The sequence below is a fragment of the Trametes versicolor genome (genome assembly GCF_000271585.1).
Source record: "Trametes versicolor FP-101664 SS1 unplaced genomic scaffold TRAVEscaffold_8, whole genome shotgun sequence".
Taxonomy (NCBI): Eukaryota; Fungi; Basidiomycota; class Agaricomycetes; order Polyporales; family Polyporaceae; genus Trametes; species Trametes versicolor.
In genome coordinates this window covers 237662-251767 of record NW_007360328.1, presented here as the reverse complement: position 1 = coordinate 251767, position 14106 = coordinate 237662, and the positions used below count along the sequence as shown (strand labels likewise).

At 57.1% G+C, this 14106-nt stretch overlaps 5 protein-coding genes across 5 annotated transcripts; 3 read left to right on the top strand and 2 right to left on the bottom strand.

Moving 5' to 3' along the window:
- Positions 1 to 178: 178 nt before the first annotated feature.
- TRAVEDRAFT_49167 (uncharacterized protein) lies at positions 179 to 1335 on the top strand (the record flags this gene model as incomplete). Its single annotated transcript, XM_008041980.1, has 3 exons — positions 179 to 259; positions 330 to 934; positions 990 to 1335. The coding sequence occupies 3 exons, from the start codon at positions 179 to 181 to the stop codon at positions 1333 to 1335; spliced, it is 1032 nt and encodes a 343-aa protein (XP_008040171.1).
- Positions 1336 to 1413: 78 nt separating this feature from the next.
- TRAVEDRAFT_29947 (phosphoglycerate mutase-like protein) lies at positions 1414 to 3791 on the bottom strand. The gene is made up of 8 exons (XM_008041873.1): positions 3402 to 3791; positions 3126 to 3347; positions 2784 to 2960; positions 2554 to 2719; positions 2351 to 2480; positions 2241 to 2293; positions 2001 to 2179; positions 1414 to 1951 (listed from the first exon to the last, which is right to left on the bottom strand). The coding sequence occupies exons 1-8, from the start codon at positions 3654 to 3656 to the stop codon at positions 1799 to 1801; spliced, it is 1335 nt and encodes a 444-aa protein (XP_008040064.1). The 5' UTR covers positions 3657 to 3791; the 3' UTR covers positions 1414 to 1798.
- Positions 3792 to 4946: 1155 nt separating this feature from the next.
- TRAVEDRAFT_170200 (RNB-domain-containing protein) lies at positions 4947 to 9095 on the top strand. The gene is made up of 18 exons (XM_008042240.1): positions 4947 to 5122; positions 5178 to 5344; positions 5460 to 5620; positions 5675 to 5730; positions 5782 to 5940; positions 5997 to 6118; positions 6174 to 6263; positions 6324 to 6474; positions 6528 to 6690; positions 6746 to 7167; positions 7224 to 7292; positions 7351 to 7529; positions 7597 to 7703; positions 7752 to 8021; positions 8075 to 8198; positions 8253 to 8421; positions 8485 to 8740; positions 8805 to 9095. Exons 1-18 carry the CDS (start codon positions 5026 to 5028, stop codon positions 9013 to 9015), a joined length of 2973 nt encoding a protein of 990 aa, XP_008040431.1. The 5' UTR covers positions 4947 to 5025; the 3' UTR covers positions 9016 to 9095.
- A 560-nt stretch (positions 9096 to 9655) lies between these two features.
- On the top strand, positions 9656 to 11872 carry TRAVEDRAFT_127974 (cytochrome P450; the record flags this gene model as incomplete). The annotated part of the gene is made up of 13 exons (XM_008042239.1): positions 9656 to 9845; positions 9907 to 10015; positions 10068 to 10094; positions 10146 to 10334; positions 10390 to 10538; positions 10592 to 10707; positions 10771 to 10888; positions 10947 to 10960; positions 11014 to 11180; positions 11237 to 11259; positions 11316 to 11397; positions 11457 to 11732; positions 11785 to 11872. The coding sequence occupies 13 exons, from the start codon at positions 9656 to 9658 to the stop codon at positions 11870 to 11872; spliced, it is 1548 nt and encodes a 515-aa protein (XP_008040430.1).
- A 94-nt stretch (positions 11873 to 11966) lies between these two features.
- Positions 11967 to 13744, bottom strand: TRAVEDRAFT_170197 (uncharacterized protein; the record flags this gene model as incomplete). Its single annotated transcript, XM_008042238.1, has 8 exons — positions 11967 to 12253; positions 12321 to 12441; positions 12507 to 12725; positions 12779 to 12975; positions 13037 to 13146; positions 13204 to 13286; positions 13356 to 13548; positions 13617 to 13744. The coding sequence occupies 8 exons, from the start codon at positions 13742 to 13744 to the stop codon at positions 11967 to 11969; spliced, it is 1338 nt and encodes a 445-aa protein (XP_008040429.1).
- Positions 13745 to 14106: the final 362 nt, after the last annotated feature.

The following is a 14106-nucleotide window of genomic DNA, read 5'->3' as shown; positions in this document are numbered from 1 at the left end:
AAGTCCGCCGAGTGTCCGCCGATGCTAGCATGGGGCCGAAGGGCGCCGAGCACATCGATCATTATATATTCTACTACTGGCGGCATTCATAAACTGGACGATGATTGACCGGATTCTCCTCAGCAAACCCCTGTCACGTTGAAACGTTTCCTGTCGTCCCAATCTTCCCACTACACCAATGTCTGGGCACACAGATACTAGTCTCTCTCACAACACTCTGCCCGGGCCCATTGATACTATTCTCTCCGATGACACTCTGGTCAGTCTCAGCGCAACTGTAAATCCTATCGGCGCGAGCCCTGACATGGCTTATCATCCATTCTCAATAGGGTTCCATCGAGATAAGCGGCCTAGCGAAGGCGAACAACGGAGAATACGTCGCACTGGAGATCCCTCGAGAGCTTCCGGACCCGCTCTCGAACGATCTCAATTATCCTCACCGTGACCGTCTCCAAAACCGCGAATTCCCGAGTAGCGACGGGAAGAAGCCGGCGCTGAAGCTGAAGTTGGGTGAGCTCCTTGGGGAAGGGAGCTGCGGGTGGACATACGCAGTCGAGGTCATCCCTCCTCCTTCCGGATACACTTTCACCATACCTCACCCCCTCGTGGTCAAGATTGCAAAGCAAACTGAAGGTCGACGGATTTCGGAGGAGGCTGACGTGTACGACATGCTCAAGCCCGTACAGGGCAAGGCGACGGCCTGGTGTTACGGGTATTTTCGTCGTCCAGTCAACTTGCAGGAGCTCAGTATCACGCCCTGGGACCCTGAGACCACCTTCCCGAGGTCTAAAGAGACGTTCGACGTCCACAATATGCCTCACCCCTGCGCCAGTCTTAGCATCCTACTCCTGGAGAGATTGGGAAAACCCTTGAGCGAGACTGTCGATCCGAGCAGACCGGATTCGCTGCGGAACATACCAGAAGCAGTACTGCGGTCAGTCAGGGCGTCCTTCAACCCGTACGCCATGTACTTACACAACGTTGCACAGCGAGCAGCTCATGCAACTGTGTCGCGACGTGTACCAATGTCGCATTGTTCACCTAGACATAAAGCCATCAAATATCCTACGAGCATCTTTGAACGCCCCCGCCCCCGCATCATCCACCGACATATCCAGTCCAGTAAACCTGTGGCGCCTGGTGGACTGGGATCAGGCTCAGAAGGTGAAGTGGCCTCTAAGGTATTCTGAACCATACAGCTTTACCATCGACGGCATGATGGATCTAGTGGTTCCGAAGTTCTACGCATACGAGGATGAACTCCAAATGGAGGAAGAGCGGGAAGCGAAGAAGCTCGAAATGACGAGGCTGCGCAAAGTTGGGAGTTCCGCATAGTGCTATGCGGATTGGAATTTGGTGTGTAGGAATAGTCGAAATCATCTTGTCTTGACGTGATCACGGTATATATTGTGCGGAGAATTGAAAGTACGCCTTTGGATCCATGGATGAACAAGAGCGAACACATGCGCCGCGCTGCACCACTAATCTATACTAGTCACCGTACAGCACGTCAGACGTTATAGCTGCGGCGAGTCTGCCATGCATAAGCTTTGGTACATAAACGGTGGCTCCCTTCCGAACGTGTCGTGCGACCTGCTGGCCGAACCGTGTACGGATCGCCAGATATATGGGTAGGCTAGTAGGCGCCCCAGATCATCACCGGACGCATGCTGACGCGGTCGATACCGGTGCTCACACACGATGGTAGGTTGAGATTGAACACCGTCACCCCTCTCATGAGTCAGTATCGGGATGCATGCGGCTCGTATGGCAAAGGAATATCAGCCGAAGGCCGACATCAACCGCTCATACACTCTACGAGAAGGTCGCTCGGCACCTGGTGCTCTAGGGCTTCGATGAAAGCGTCGAGGGGAGTCCAGGCTAGTGCATCCGCGGGTGTTCCTTCGTGCAGGAGGCGCACAAATTGTGCCTTCTTATCATCCTCCCAAACCTATCGCAGTGTCAGCATATATGCTAGCAGGCTCGTCTGGACCTCTCACCTCCATGACTATCTCGGATCCAAGCGCAGGCCAACGGAGCGGGCCGAGCTTGCCAATGCCCAAGAGTGCAGCGAGGCGTATCATCGTCCCGTCATGCCCTACGTAGAACCTCAACTTATGCGGATCGCCTCCAGACCGGAAGAGCTTGAAGTTCTGCGCAAGCTCGAGCATGAACACCCCTGCAGGTCAAACGCGGATAAGGGTCTCGGTCACACGCGCGCGACGCTGGACGTAGCTCACCGAAGTCGAGCTGCGAATACGCCGTCGCGTTCTCGGCCGCATTCCAGATATAGCTGGCATCCGACCCTGTTCAGCAGACCGGCGATACAGGGAAGCACCGGGCGGCTCACTTGTACTCGAAGTCCCCGATGGCAAAAACCTTGGCGGCGTCCGCGTCCGAGACGCACGCACCCGTGGAGTTGCATGGGAGGGGGTGCCCGTTGCACGTTCGCGAGCTGAACGTGTCGAAGAAGTGATCGTCTGCGGGCGGATCGCGGTCAGAAGGCGGGTGGAGCCTGAGATGGCGCGCTTCTGCGCGGACGGCGCAACTCACACCACGATGCCCAGGCGTCGAGGCCGGCCGTCCCGAGGGTCGCGTCGAGGCGCGTCTTGAGCGCGGTGTTCGCCGCGAGGTGGTCCGTCCATGCAGGGACGGCCTGGAACGCGGCGCGGATGGCGTCTGCTTTAGGGCAGGGGTAGTTCGGTGGAATGGAATCGATCTGGAAGTTCATGAAGACGTCAGAGTTCGCGCGCGCAGCCAATGAAGGAGCGGGGCCGACGTACAGGCGATGGCTGTGTAGTCACCGGGAACGTCTTCGTCGCCATGCTCGGATCCATCCCGACGAGCACGCCGCCCGCCACCTGGAACGTTCTGGTCTCCGTCGAGGTGCGGATGAAGATGTCTTGTTCGTTCACAGACGTAAGGAACCCCAGCTCGTGGTGGTACACCGACCAGAAGTCCTATGTAGAAGTCAGTGACAGCTCGCGGCATGGTGGCATTTCCCCCGAAAACGGCCTCAGCGCCTTTGAAAGCAAAGAACATCCTGAGGGGAAGAACAGCCTGCAGGAGTCTCCCAGCCGGTCTTCGGAGCATTTGACTCTGTCCGGCGAGAGGTAAAAGCATACCTGCCCATGACGAATAGCATCCTCGAGTCCACCTTTGGTCAGCTGGCCTTCGTCGCAGGTGCCATTCCATATTTGCGAGAGGAAGGGGTGCCAAGGCGGACTGACGGTCTCGTGGAAGACGTGCGCCCCTCCGCCGCCGTAACTGAACTCCAAGAAGTCGGCGCACTCCCAGGGGGCGGAGTTCAGCTCATTCTCGCTCGGATATAAGTTGTCCGGTGTCCTCTGTATTCCAGGATAAGACGCCGGGCTGCGAAGTCAGGCACGAGTCTCACGCACCTTGTGGTGGCGGATGACGGTGTTCAGGTACACCAACCTGGCGTGCGGGGCGTTGGGCGGCCTGCTGTAGTGCTTCGCATTCACATGGGGCGCGTTGCAGTAGTTGTAGGTATTCCACGGTAGAGTGTCCGGTGTGACGGACGAATTATAGACTCCGTGCGCAGACGCAAGCTTCCCAGTGTCGCCAGATGCGAGCCCGACCAGAGAACAGAGCAGCGGGAGGTGCGCCGCCCACTGCCAGAGGGTGTTCGCCATCGCCGGCGCGTAACTGCCTAGAGACGCGCTGTAGGCCATTATCTTATACTATCTCGGCGTCGAACGTGCGTGCCATGCGGCCCTTGCCGGCACGCGCGATGTCGACTCGCTCGGCCCTGCAGGTCAGCTGCTAGGCGAGCCTGACCACGACGCTCTGCGACTTCGTGGGCTATACTCGGATACTGGCTCGTTCTCAGGTGTTCGCGGTGTTGGCGGAGCCCGCTGCCAACGAGAGTTGTAGAGGAACGGAAGGAGATGGACATCGCATTCTTGAGCCTGAGCGTCGGCCACGCGACGGCAGGCTCATTCCCAGCTGTTCTAGAGAGGAATTTGAACTCCGTTCTCGAGCTGGGGGAGCATATCAGCATACTGTCCCACGAAGGGACGTGCAACGCAAGACAGCATATGCAAATTGGCCTCTACCTCGTCTGTCAGTGTTCCTTATGGCCTTAAATCTTCCAGGATGCCGTATTGCATGTGCATAATCTACTCACCAAATTCGGAGTGGAGCCGGGACCAGAGGAGGTATAGCGCGCGAGTTTGGCATTTTCGTTTTGTTTATCCCGTCGTGGGATAGCAGATGGTCGATATTCCGCGACAGGATACGGAAAATGTGACTTGTAGTGCAATCGCCGCGCATTATACCTACACTTCACCTAGAGTCATGAGTACACTGAGGCACTGTTTATGCTGGCGAGTTTTGAATACGCAGTGTGTGGGAGGAGGAAGAAGCGTATATGCGTAACTATTGCCTGCTGCAATCCTTAGTGGGATACACCTGGAAAAAACGATGCTCTGCCGAGAAAAAACGTGTCAGAAACATCAAGACACCTAGATGTGTTAACGTACGTTCCTTCACGTATGCACAGACGGCGGGGTGCGACAAAACCCAAGCATCGGGCAATACAGTATGGTGTGCCTCTTGGGACACTGTAACGTCGTTGTTCCCTTGCATATAGAGCAACTTGAATTGCGCATATATCCGGTGGTAACTCAGCAAGTCGAACGGTGTTCCAAAAGCATAGAGTGATTGAGTATGTGGTCGCATATGAGGATATGTCTTGATGCTCAAGCTCCGCGCTCAAGCTCAAGTTTGACGAAGTCCACTTTCCCAGAGGCCAGGGCCCCCCCCCGTTATTCATTCTCCGCCACTTCCGGCAGGTCCCGGCAGTCGCAGATGCCCCAAAGGAAATGAGGCTCCGCCTGAATATAATCGCGAGGCACGATGCACCGCTGCTCGAGCGCTTGCTTCCGGACCGCGTCTTGCTCTTCATCTTCGCGGCGCAAGGCCCGACTGCTCAACTACTCACCGGAGTATCGTGTACTGCTTGACTTGGAGGAAGAAAGACCAAGACAACCGGATTTGAACATGGCCGAGATTACAATACGCAAGCGGCCTCGGACGGAGGCGGTCGTTACTCAGCGCAAGTTCTTCAAGAAGACGGCGAGGGGCAAGGTCATCAAGGGTGAGTCTCCAGCGTCACATTAAGTGCGGGAATTAACGAAGTGTGGGCCTCTTAGTCCTTCGCGAACGGTACCTTCGTGACGATGTTGCATGCGGCATTCACAGTTGCGGCCTTTGCGCGCATGACGCAGATGTTCTCTTGCCGTCCTCGGGTTCGCTAGAACACGCGTCATTCAAGAACGGGCACTTCGTCTTACCTGACACCAACATATTCCTGTCCCAGGTCAGTCGGCGCACCCATCCTCGCCATGATCGCCGTGCATGCCCGGCGGAATTTTGGACCGGCAACCGTGTAAATCCTCACGTACCTGTCTCTCAAACTCATGTTCTCCACCTAGATGGATTTAATGGAATCACCGCTCTTCAGCCCCCCAATGATACTATTGCAGACGGTTTTAGAAGAAGTCCGCCACCGCTCATTGCCTTTGTACAATCGCTTGAAGGCATTGGTCAAAGCCGATGATAAGAAAATTTGGATCTTCTACAATGAGTACCGCTCGTGAGTGTGTAGCGTCGGTCATCCTAGCTCTATTTATACATGGTAAGCTCGCAGGGAAACGGCCGTGATTAGAGAGGAAGGGGAGTCCCCGAATGACCGCAACGACAGAGGTATTGGTTTGGTTAGGGTGCGGGGGATCAGAGCGCTGAAACATTGTCCAGGCATCCGCAAGGCAACCGCATGGTACAACAGCCATCTTTCTCTCTCTCGCCCCCCTGTCCGAGGGCAATCTCAGCCACCCTTGCCGCCGGTAGTTCTACTGACCGATGACGTCGCGAACCGGCAAAAGGGAGAGAAGGATGGCTTGACGTGCATGTCCGGTAGGTCTCACCAGGGTCCCTCCGCCGCAGCTCATTACTTACGGCTGCGTTCTCAGTCCGTAAATATGTGGAGGGTATGAAGGAATCTGGGCAGCTGCTCGATCTGCTCTCAGCTGCCGGTTCGGAGACCATAGAGCCGACGCGAGCGGCCTCAATTCGCCAAGCCCTGTATCCCGATGTTTGTCCCCCAAAACAATTTTCGCTGTGTCTATCTCTGGCTCACTGTTCTCCAGTACCTTCCGACGGCAACAGTGCAGGCTGGGATCAAGTCTGGTCAGCTGCACCAGGGCCATTTCAACGCCAACCAGTACAATTACTTGGAGGTTTGTCTTACTTACGTACGCAATAGCGGCGAACCGCTCACTCAATTTACCGCGCCGCAGGGCAACGTGTCCGTGCCTGCCTTTGAGAAGCCCGTACTACTCATAGGCCGCGAACACATGAACCGGGCCGTTCAGGGCGACGTTGTCGCGGTAGAAGTTTTTGACGAGAAGGACTGGAAAGCACCAGCCGACGAGGTCGTGGACCAAGAAGGTACGTTCTTGTTCCCCAATTTGGTGATAGGCGGCGGGCTAAACACACAACAGCCACGTTGAAAAATGATGATGCCGAGGACTCCGAAGAAGAAGGCGAAGACGACGAGGCCCTTGCGGAGCGGAAGGTGCTACAGACGGAGCTCACGAAGCAGCTCACTTCTAGCAAGCAGCCCACGGGCCGCGTTGTCGGCATCGTCAAGCGTAATTGGCGGTCGTGCGTGTCTCCAACCTTCACTTCATTCAACGTAGATGTTTACATTGCGCTGCAGATACGTGTGTCATATCGATAGCACGTCCCTCACCTCCACGAATCCTACGTCGCTTTCCCAGCAGACGGTCTTCGCTACTCCCGTTTCCCGCCTTCTCCCGCGCATTCGCTTGCGCACACGCCAGGCGCCGGCGCTTATAGGACAGAAGATCCTGGTGACTATCGATCGGTGGGAGCGGACTTCGCGTTACCCCGAGGGGCACTTCGTCCGCGCGCTAGGCAAAGTCCAGAGCAAGGAGGCAGAGCAAGAGTCCCTACTGCTTGAGTTCGATGTACCTTACAGGCCGTTCGGGAAGGCCATTCTAGACTGTCTTCCGCCGGAGGGCGACAGCTGGGTCGTTCCGCCCAAGGCCGCGGCGGACCCCAACTGGCGAGACCGGGAGGATTTGAGGGACTTGATCATTTGTAGTATAGACCCTCCCGGTAAGTGCGGACTTTGGAAAGCGAGGGTGAGTCGTCGTTGACGTCGCAACGCTTAGGTTGCCAAGATATTGACGACGCGCTGCACGCGCGCCGTCTCCCCAACGGGAACATCGAGGCCGGCGTCCGTGAGTTCCGTCTCTTAACGTATACACGCCGAGATTGATGTGCCGATGCATATTGCAGATATCGCCGACGTATCGCATTTTGTCCTCCCCGACACCCCAATGGACAACGAAGCGGCGGCACGTGGCACGACGGTCTACCTCGTCGACAAGCGGATAGACATGCTTCCCGCGCTTCTTGGGACGAACCTGTGTTCTTTGCGGCCTCACGTGGAGCGACTAGCGTTCTCCGTCATATGGGTAGGTGTCGTCATTGGTTCTGGTTCTGGGACCATCTATGCATGAGGTGCTCACCGTGCGACCACAGGAACTGTCCCCTGCAGCCGAGATCGTGAACGTGCGCTTTACAAAATCGGTAATTGCCTCAAAATCTGCGTTTACGTACGAGGAAGCCCAGATTCGTAAGGACGACCCGTAAGTGCGCACCGGCGCGCGTGAGAACGAGTTCTTATCCTTTTGCAGAAAGCAGACGGACGAACTCACGGAGAGCATCCGGCTGCTCAATGACCTCTCGCGGAAGCTCAGGCAGGGCAGGATGGACGCGGGGGCGCTGAATCTGGCCTCGCCGGAAGTCAAGATCCACCTCGACAGCTCCGAATCTTCCGATCCCATTGACGTGGAGCAGAAGGAGCAGCGGGAGACGAACAGCCTAGTTGAGGAGTTCATGCTGCTTGCCAACATCAGCGTGGCGGGGAAGATCCAGGAGACGTTCCCACAGACCGCCGTCCTGAGGTATGTGCTTCTTCCCTTGATGCGCGGGCCGTCTGTGCTCACGTTGCCTGCAGGCGACACCTGCCTCCGCCCCGAACAAATTTTGAGAAGCTGCAAGATATCCTCAAGAAACGCCGAGGCATGAGCCTCGACGTTTCCAGCTCAGGAGCGCTGGCGGCGTCGCTGGACGAGTGCGTGGTAAGCGTGGTCTGATGGAACCGCGCCCCTCCGCACCCTCATTACTTCTCATAGGACCCCACCGAGCCAGCATTCAATACCCTCGTTCGCATCATGGCAACGCGCTGCATGTTGTCGGCGGAGTACTTCTGCTCCGGCAGCGTGGGCCGGGATACGTTCGGGCATTACGGTTTGGCAAGTCCCATTTACACGCATTTTACGAGTCCCATCAGACGCTATGCGGGTGAGCCAGGCCATTCTGTGCTTCGCTTGCGTTATCTCATCCTGACCATCCATCTCCTGGAAGACGTTTTGGCGCATAGGCAGCTCTCCGCGGCGATAGGGTACACTTCCTTACACGCGAGCCTGCATTCGAAGTCACATGTCGAGCGTGTGTTGGAGGTCGTGAACAAGCGGCACCGGATGGCGCAGATGGCCAGCCGAGCGAGCGTCGAGTTCTACGTCGGCCTGGCCTTGAAGGCGCGCAGCGAGAAGGAGACCGTCATCGAGGACGCTTTCGTTATTCGGACGTTCAGAAACGGCCTCGGGGTCTTCGTTTCCAGGTACGTGCTCCTGCCGGTATTAAGGTTGGGGTGTGAGAAGCAGACTGTAACCTTCCCCGCCCAGATTGGGCCTCGAGGGACTCGTGACGTTCAAGCGCGAGATACAGTTCGATGCCGACAACTACACGATCACGATCCCGTCGGGCGACCAGGACGTGGCGATCTCGGTGTTCGACAAGATCAAGGTCAGAGTCGACGTCGAGCAGGACAAGAACACTCAGCGCGGGCGGGTCGTCATGTCGCTCTCTCACCCCGTAGATTCACGCGGCATGTAGGGTTGCTGTAGCACATTGGCTGCCTAGTGCGTGCGATAGTCACATTTGCCGCCGTGCTCGTGGCCTCCGTCCGATGTCCGCATTAAAACCAAAGTTTAGGAAGCGGCCCTGCATGACCCCTGGCCGTGTCCACATATCCACTCTCTCTGCGGCTTCTCCCATAATGCCCCAGGGTCTGGGAACCAAGCAGGTGGGTCCGGAATAGCGCCGCCGCACACTCTTCCCGAAGTATGGGGATCTCCGAGTACACACGCCACGACGCCGGCGACAATCCGCACCCATGAGATCTGGCAGTAAAGGCAAAGCTTGAACGGCAATTGCATGAACTGCTCCGTCGCTATTTTGGCACCCTCTTTACCTAAGACTTATGCCGCGGGCGTGCCCTCCCTCGACGCCGGCACATGGAAGCCATATGCAGGCGGTTCTTGGGGACACCATGGGGGCTTGATGCAATGGGTCCGCATCTTTTCGTAAATGTCCCTCGGCTAAACCACGCTCCTACAGTATGCGACGGGTCGCCGTTGGATGGACGGGAAGCACCAATCGTGGACGAACGAGGCGGCGGGCAATGTCACGCAGGAGGATAAATACCCCGCAGAGTGTGTAGTGAAGCTGCACCATCCCCGCACACCACCTCGCCATGGCCGCCTTCTTCGACCTGCCGTCGCTTCTGCTTGCTTCCGCCGTCGCCTTGCTCGCGCTCCTCACTGTTAGGCGCAAACGTCAAAATCTTCCCCCGGGTCCGAAGGGCCTTCCTCTCCTCGGGAACGTCTTCGACGTCCCCAAGGAGTTCGAATGGCTCGCGTACGAAAAATGGGGCCGAGAACATCGTGAGTCCGTCTCACGAGCGTGCTGCGCGCTGGACGCTTACCGCCGGGCGCGTTGCTACAGATTCTGATATCATACACCTCAACCTTGCCGGGACGCCGGTCATTGTTGTCAATTCCGCGCAAGCGGCGCACGACCTTTTTGAGAAAAGATCGTCGCTCTACTCGGATAGGTACGTATTGCGCGTATCAAATGCCGCCTCCATGATGACCGATGTCGCGCAGGACACGCATGCCCATGCTCAATGAATTGTGAGCCCCACGTCCTTTCTCATGCACGCCCTCGCTAAGCTGCTCATCCAGGGTCGGCTGCGACTGGCACTTCGTGTTCATGGGTTACGGTGACAGCTGGAGAGAACGGCGCCGAGTGTTCCATCAGTACTTCCACCCGAACGCGGCCACGAACTATCGGCCGAGAGAACTCAAGGTGGCTCGCGAGCTCCTCCGGCGGCTGCTCCAGACGCCGGACGAGTTCATGGTCCACCTGCGGCAGTGAGTTTCCTCATCTTCTTCGTGGGGGCCGAACACGGTTCTGATGCCCGGGCAGCATGGCAGGATCCCTCATTCTCGGAGTCGCATACGGGATTGACGTACAGCCGAAGAATGATCCATATATCGCCACTGCGGAGACGGCTCTGCATGCGATGTCCATGGCTGGGAACGCCGGCGCGTACCTTGTGGACTACATCCCCTTCCGTGAGTTCGAATACTTCTTTTGTGGGCTCCAGAACCGACGGGTACCCCCATAGTCAAACACATTCCTTCTTGGTGCCCGGGCGCCACGTTCAAGCGCCAGGCGGCTGAATGGAGGAAGGCAACCAACGCCATGGTCGAGGTGCCGTTCAAGGCCGTGAGAAACGCGATGGTGAGCCTTCTACCGAGCTTTCGGTGTCAAGAAGTACTGACCTCGGGGACGCCGACCCGCCAGGCCGAGGGGAAGGAGTCGCCGTCGATGATCATGTCGCTCTTGCATGACCTAAACGATGGACAAGACAAACCTCACAGGGAGAACGTCATCAGCGGTGTCGCTGCTGCTGCGTATACTGGTGAGTGCTTGCGCACATGAGCCTGGACCGCTCGGCTGAGGACTGACTACGCCTACAGGGGGCTCTGACACGGTAAATGGTTCTGTGCTTCTCAGATTCACTCAGACACTCACCGCGATCGACAGACGGTCTCGGCCATAGGCTCGTTTTTCCTCGCGATGCTGCTGTATCCGGAAGTCCAGCGCAAGGCACAAGCCGAGGTGGACCGGGTCGTCGGGAGAGATCGCCTTCCCGACTTCTCTGATGAGGGGTCCCTGCCTTACGTTTCTGCAATCGTCAAGGAAGTTCTCAGGTTAGCATACGCCCACATACTCTGGCTATCACGCAGAAGCTTACCTGTGGATATAGATGGCGGCCGGTCACACCCCTGGGTATATATATTCATCCTGCTGGAATTCTCAGTTTAATCTGACGAGAACGTCGACAGCGGTTCCCCACCGGCTCACCGCGGACGACGTCTACAATGGCTACCACCTTCCCGCGGGATCAATCGTTGTAGGGAACTCGTGGTACGTGTATATCCGGCACGTATCAATTGCAATATTAAGCGGACGATCTTCCTCTTCAGGGCTATCTTGCATGACGAGGCGACGTTCCCCGACCCCGAGGCGTTCATTCCGGAGCGGTTCCTCAACGCAGACGGAAGCCTCAGGACCACTATGCGCGACGCAGAGCTGGCGGCGTTCGGCTTCGGCAGGAGGATCTGCCCCGGACGTCATATGGCGTGCGCCTCGATGTGGATCGCCATCGCGTCGGTCCTCTCTACGTTTACGCTGTCCAAGCCCGTTGACGACGACGGGAACGTGGTCGAGCCAAGCGGAGAGTATCTGAGCGGGCTTGTTACGTGAGTGTGAGCATCTCATGACGAGCGGCGTTGTAACTGACCGCGCCTTCAGGTACCCGGTGCCGTTTAAATGCGAGTTCAAGCCGCGCTCCGGGCTCACCGCTCAGCTCATACAGACGTCGATGACCGACTTCGAGTGACCGTGTTCCCTTCCTCGTTACATGCTTTTTTAGTGCTTTGATATCGCCCTCTTTGTCTTCGCTTTGCATTGTAAAGTAGTTAATTATACTTCTGTTAACGAGTTACTTGCACTTCGCCATCGTGCCCTACATCTCGCTCGAAAGACCACAACTTGACCGACGCGTCCAGGGCGATCGGTTGTGGGCGCTGGCGACTAACGGTCACTCCGGGTGGCTCCCCCGATTTCGCCGAGCTGGCGCCTACTATTTCGGCGTCCTCCATATCATCGTCGGAGTCAGAGCGATCTCCAGAAGCCGATGCGGGGTCCTCAAAATGCCTCGCCCCCGACACCGACAGCAAAAGCGGCCGGAGGGGATGGAAGGCGACCGACCCTACCGCATCTCGAGGGGCGTCAGAAGCCGTGGCGAATCACAGGGCCACGATGATTCAGCAAAAGGAACGACGTACCACGATGTGCGTCGAACTGCATGATAGGCGTGGTTCGCGGTGTTGAACTCGGTTGGGGTGCGTTCTCACCGCTGGCAGGATCCGGCTGCGCAGCTAGGTCGAAGACGGAAATGCCGCCGTCCTTGTGGCGTCCGCGTGTGTGCTCTGTTAATTCCCGTGTGAGGGGCGGCGGCGATGGAGACTGACCTCGTCTCCGACGGACAGCCATCTTCCTCCGTAATCAATGTCGAACCGCAACCGCTGGTTCGTGGCAGCTCTCCGTTCTTTTCCGCTGATCGGTCGGGGTGCTGTCGTGTACTTCGCGAGCGGCCGGCCCACGTCCGCGCGGAGGTCCCAACAGAATATAGTGTCCATTCTGCGGAATGAGGCGTACATAAGATACGGCCGCGCTGGGTTAAACATCAACTGGTGACCAAGTAAGTCTGGGAACGTTTGTCATGTCAAATTCGTTTGCATACCTGAGAAACACTAGCCCGTACGCCATAGCCTGCTCCACGCTGCGGGTCATCGGCCCCAAGAAACATGACAGGTGCCTCGCCCGTGTCTTCAGAGAAGATGGCAATGTTTGAAGAAGTCGGAGAAGAGGGACTGAGTGTTCCCGCCGCGTACAGTCCCGAGGACATATCGGGCGCAAACGACAGCGCGGATATGATGCCTGTCGATAAGCATCAAACTAAGTGTGTGTATACTCCCAGGGAGGCGAAGCGGGGCAGAACCTTTCAGACCGTCTCGGCTCTTCTTGGAAGGTGTGGTGCGTAAGCGCGTGCCTTCCCCGGGACAATTAAAGTCGAAGACCTCGATGGCATCCTCAAAGCCGCAATAGAGTCTAACGCCACAAAGGGTGGTTTACGTACGCGCGAGGCTGGGAAGCGGATCAACATACCTATTTGCGCCGGGGTTGAATGCCAGACTGTGAGGGGCGATATGGCGTTCGCGATGATCTACGATCCTGTAAGATGCACGAAGCTGGGGTCGGCGAAAATAGATGAGCCGGGTCGGGATAGGGCCCACACGGGTGGGAGTCCACATGCTTACCCTTCCATCAGACGCATCCAGTAGCTTTACGGGGCACTCTCGTACGGACGCCACAAAGCAGAAGGAGGCTGCGTCTCGCACTGAAGCGGCCGGATACCACGCGTAGTCCAGAATGGGGGCAGATTGCGTCAAGGACCTAGGCAGGGAAGCCAGGAGCGTGGATTCCACCGTGATCCCAAGCAGTTCTGCCGGTCTGGATAGCGTTCATGAATGAGCCCGTGACGTCGCAGGGGCAAGGACAGATCAGCTGCCAGAGCTCACAGCTGGAGAAATCTGAACGTTCTATCTTCGCATTGTGCGAGGGCGGCCGAACCGTCGGGGCACCTGTGAGCGTGTCGCGTGTCAGTGGGAGGAACTTGTGAATGTGTAGCGAATGTTTTGCTCGCCATTTTGCTATGCGAGCGAAGACCGACGGATCGCCGGCTCTTCCTTCGCACAACGGACCTCCGTCAACTTGACACGAGTGAATGTCGTTTGGAGGATGAGTCATGTTGTATATGGGCGGCGCCCATGTTCCGTAACTAGACTCAATCTCTTCGGCCATAATTTCACGAGACAGCAGCTATGGATCGCTCGAGGTCGTGCAGGACTTCTCGGCAACACGAAAATATCTACTGCCAAGGTGAGCCGACGCCTGAGCTCTGACATATTAGTCCAACATCTTCTCGTTACCTTCGAAGTGTGTACCTCCTGCTACTATACACTATTGAGCGTGCGGGCGTGCGGCCGGTGCAGGGCGGAGCATGTGGTG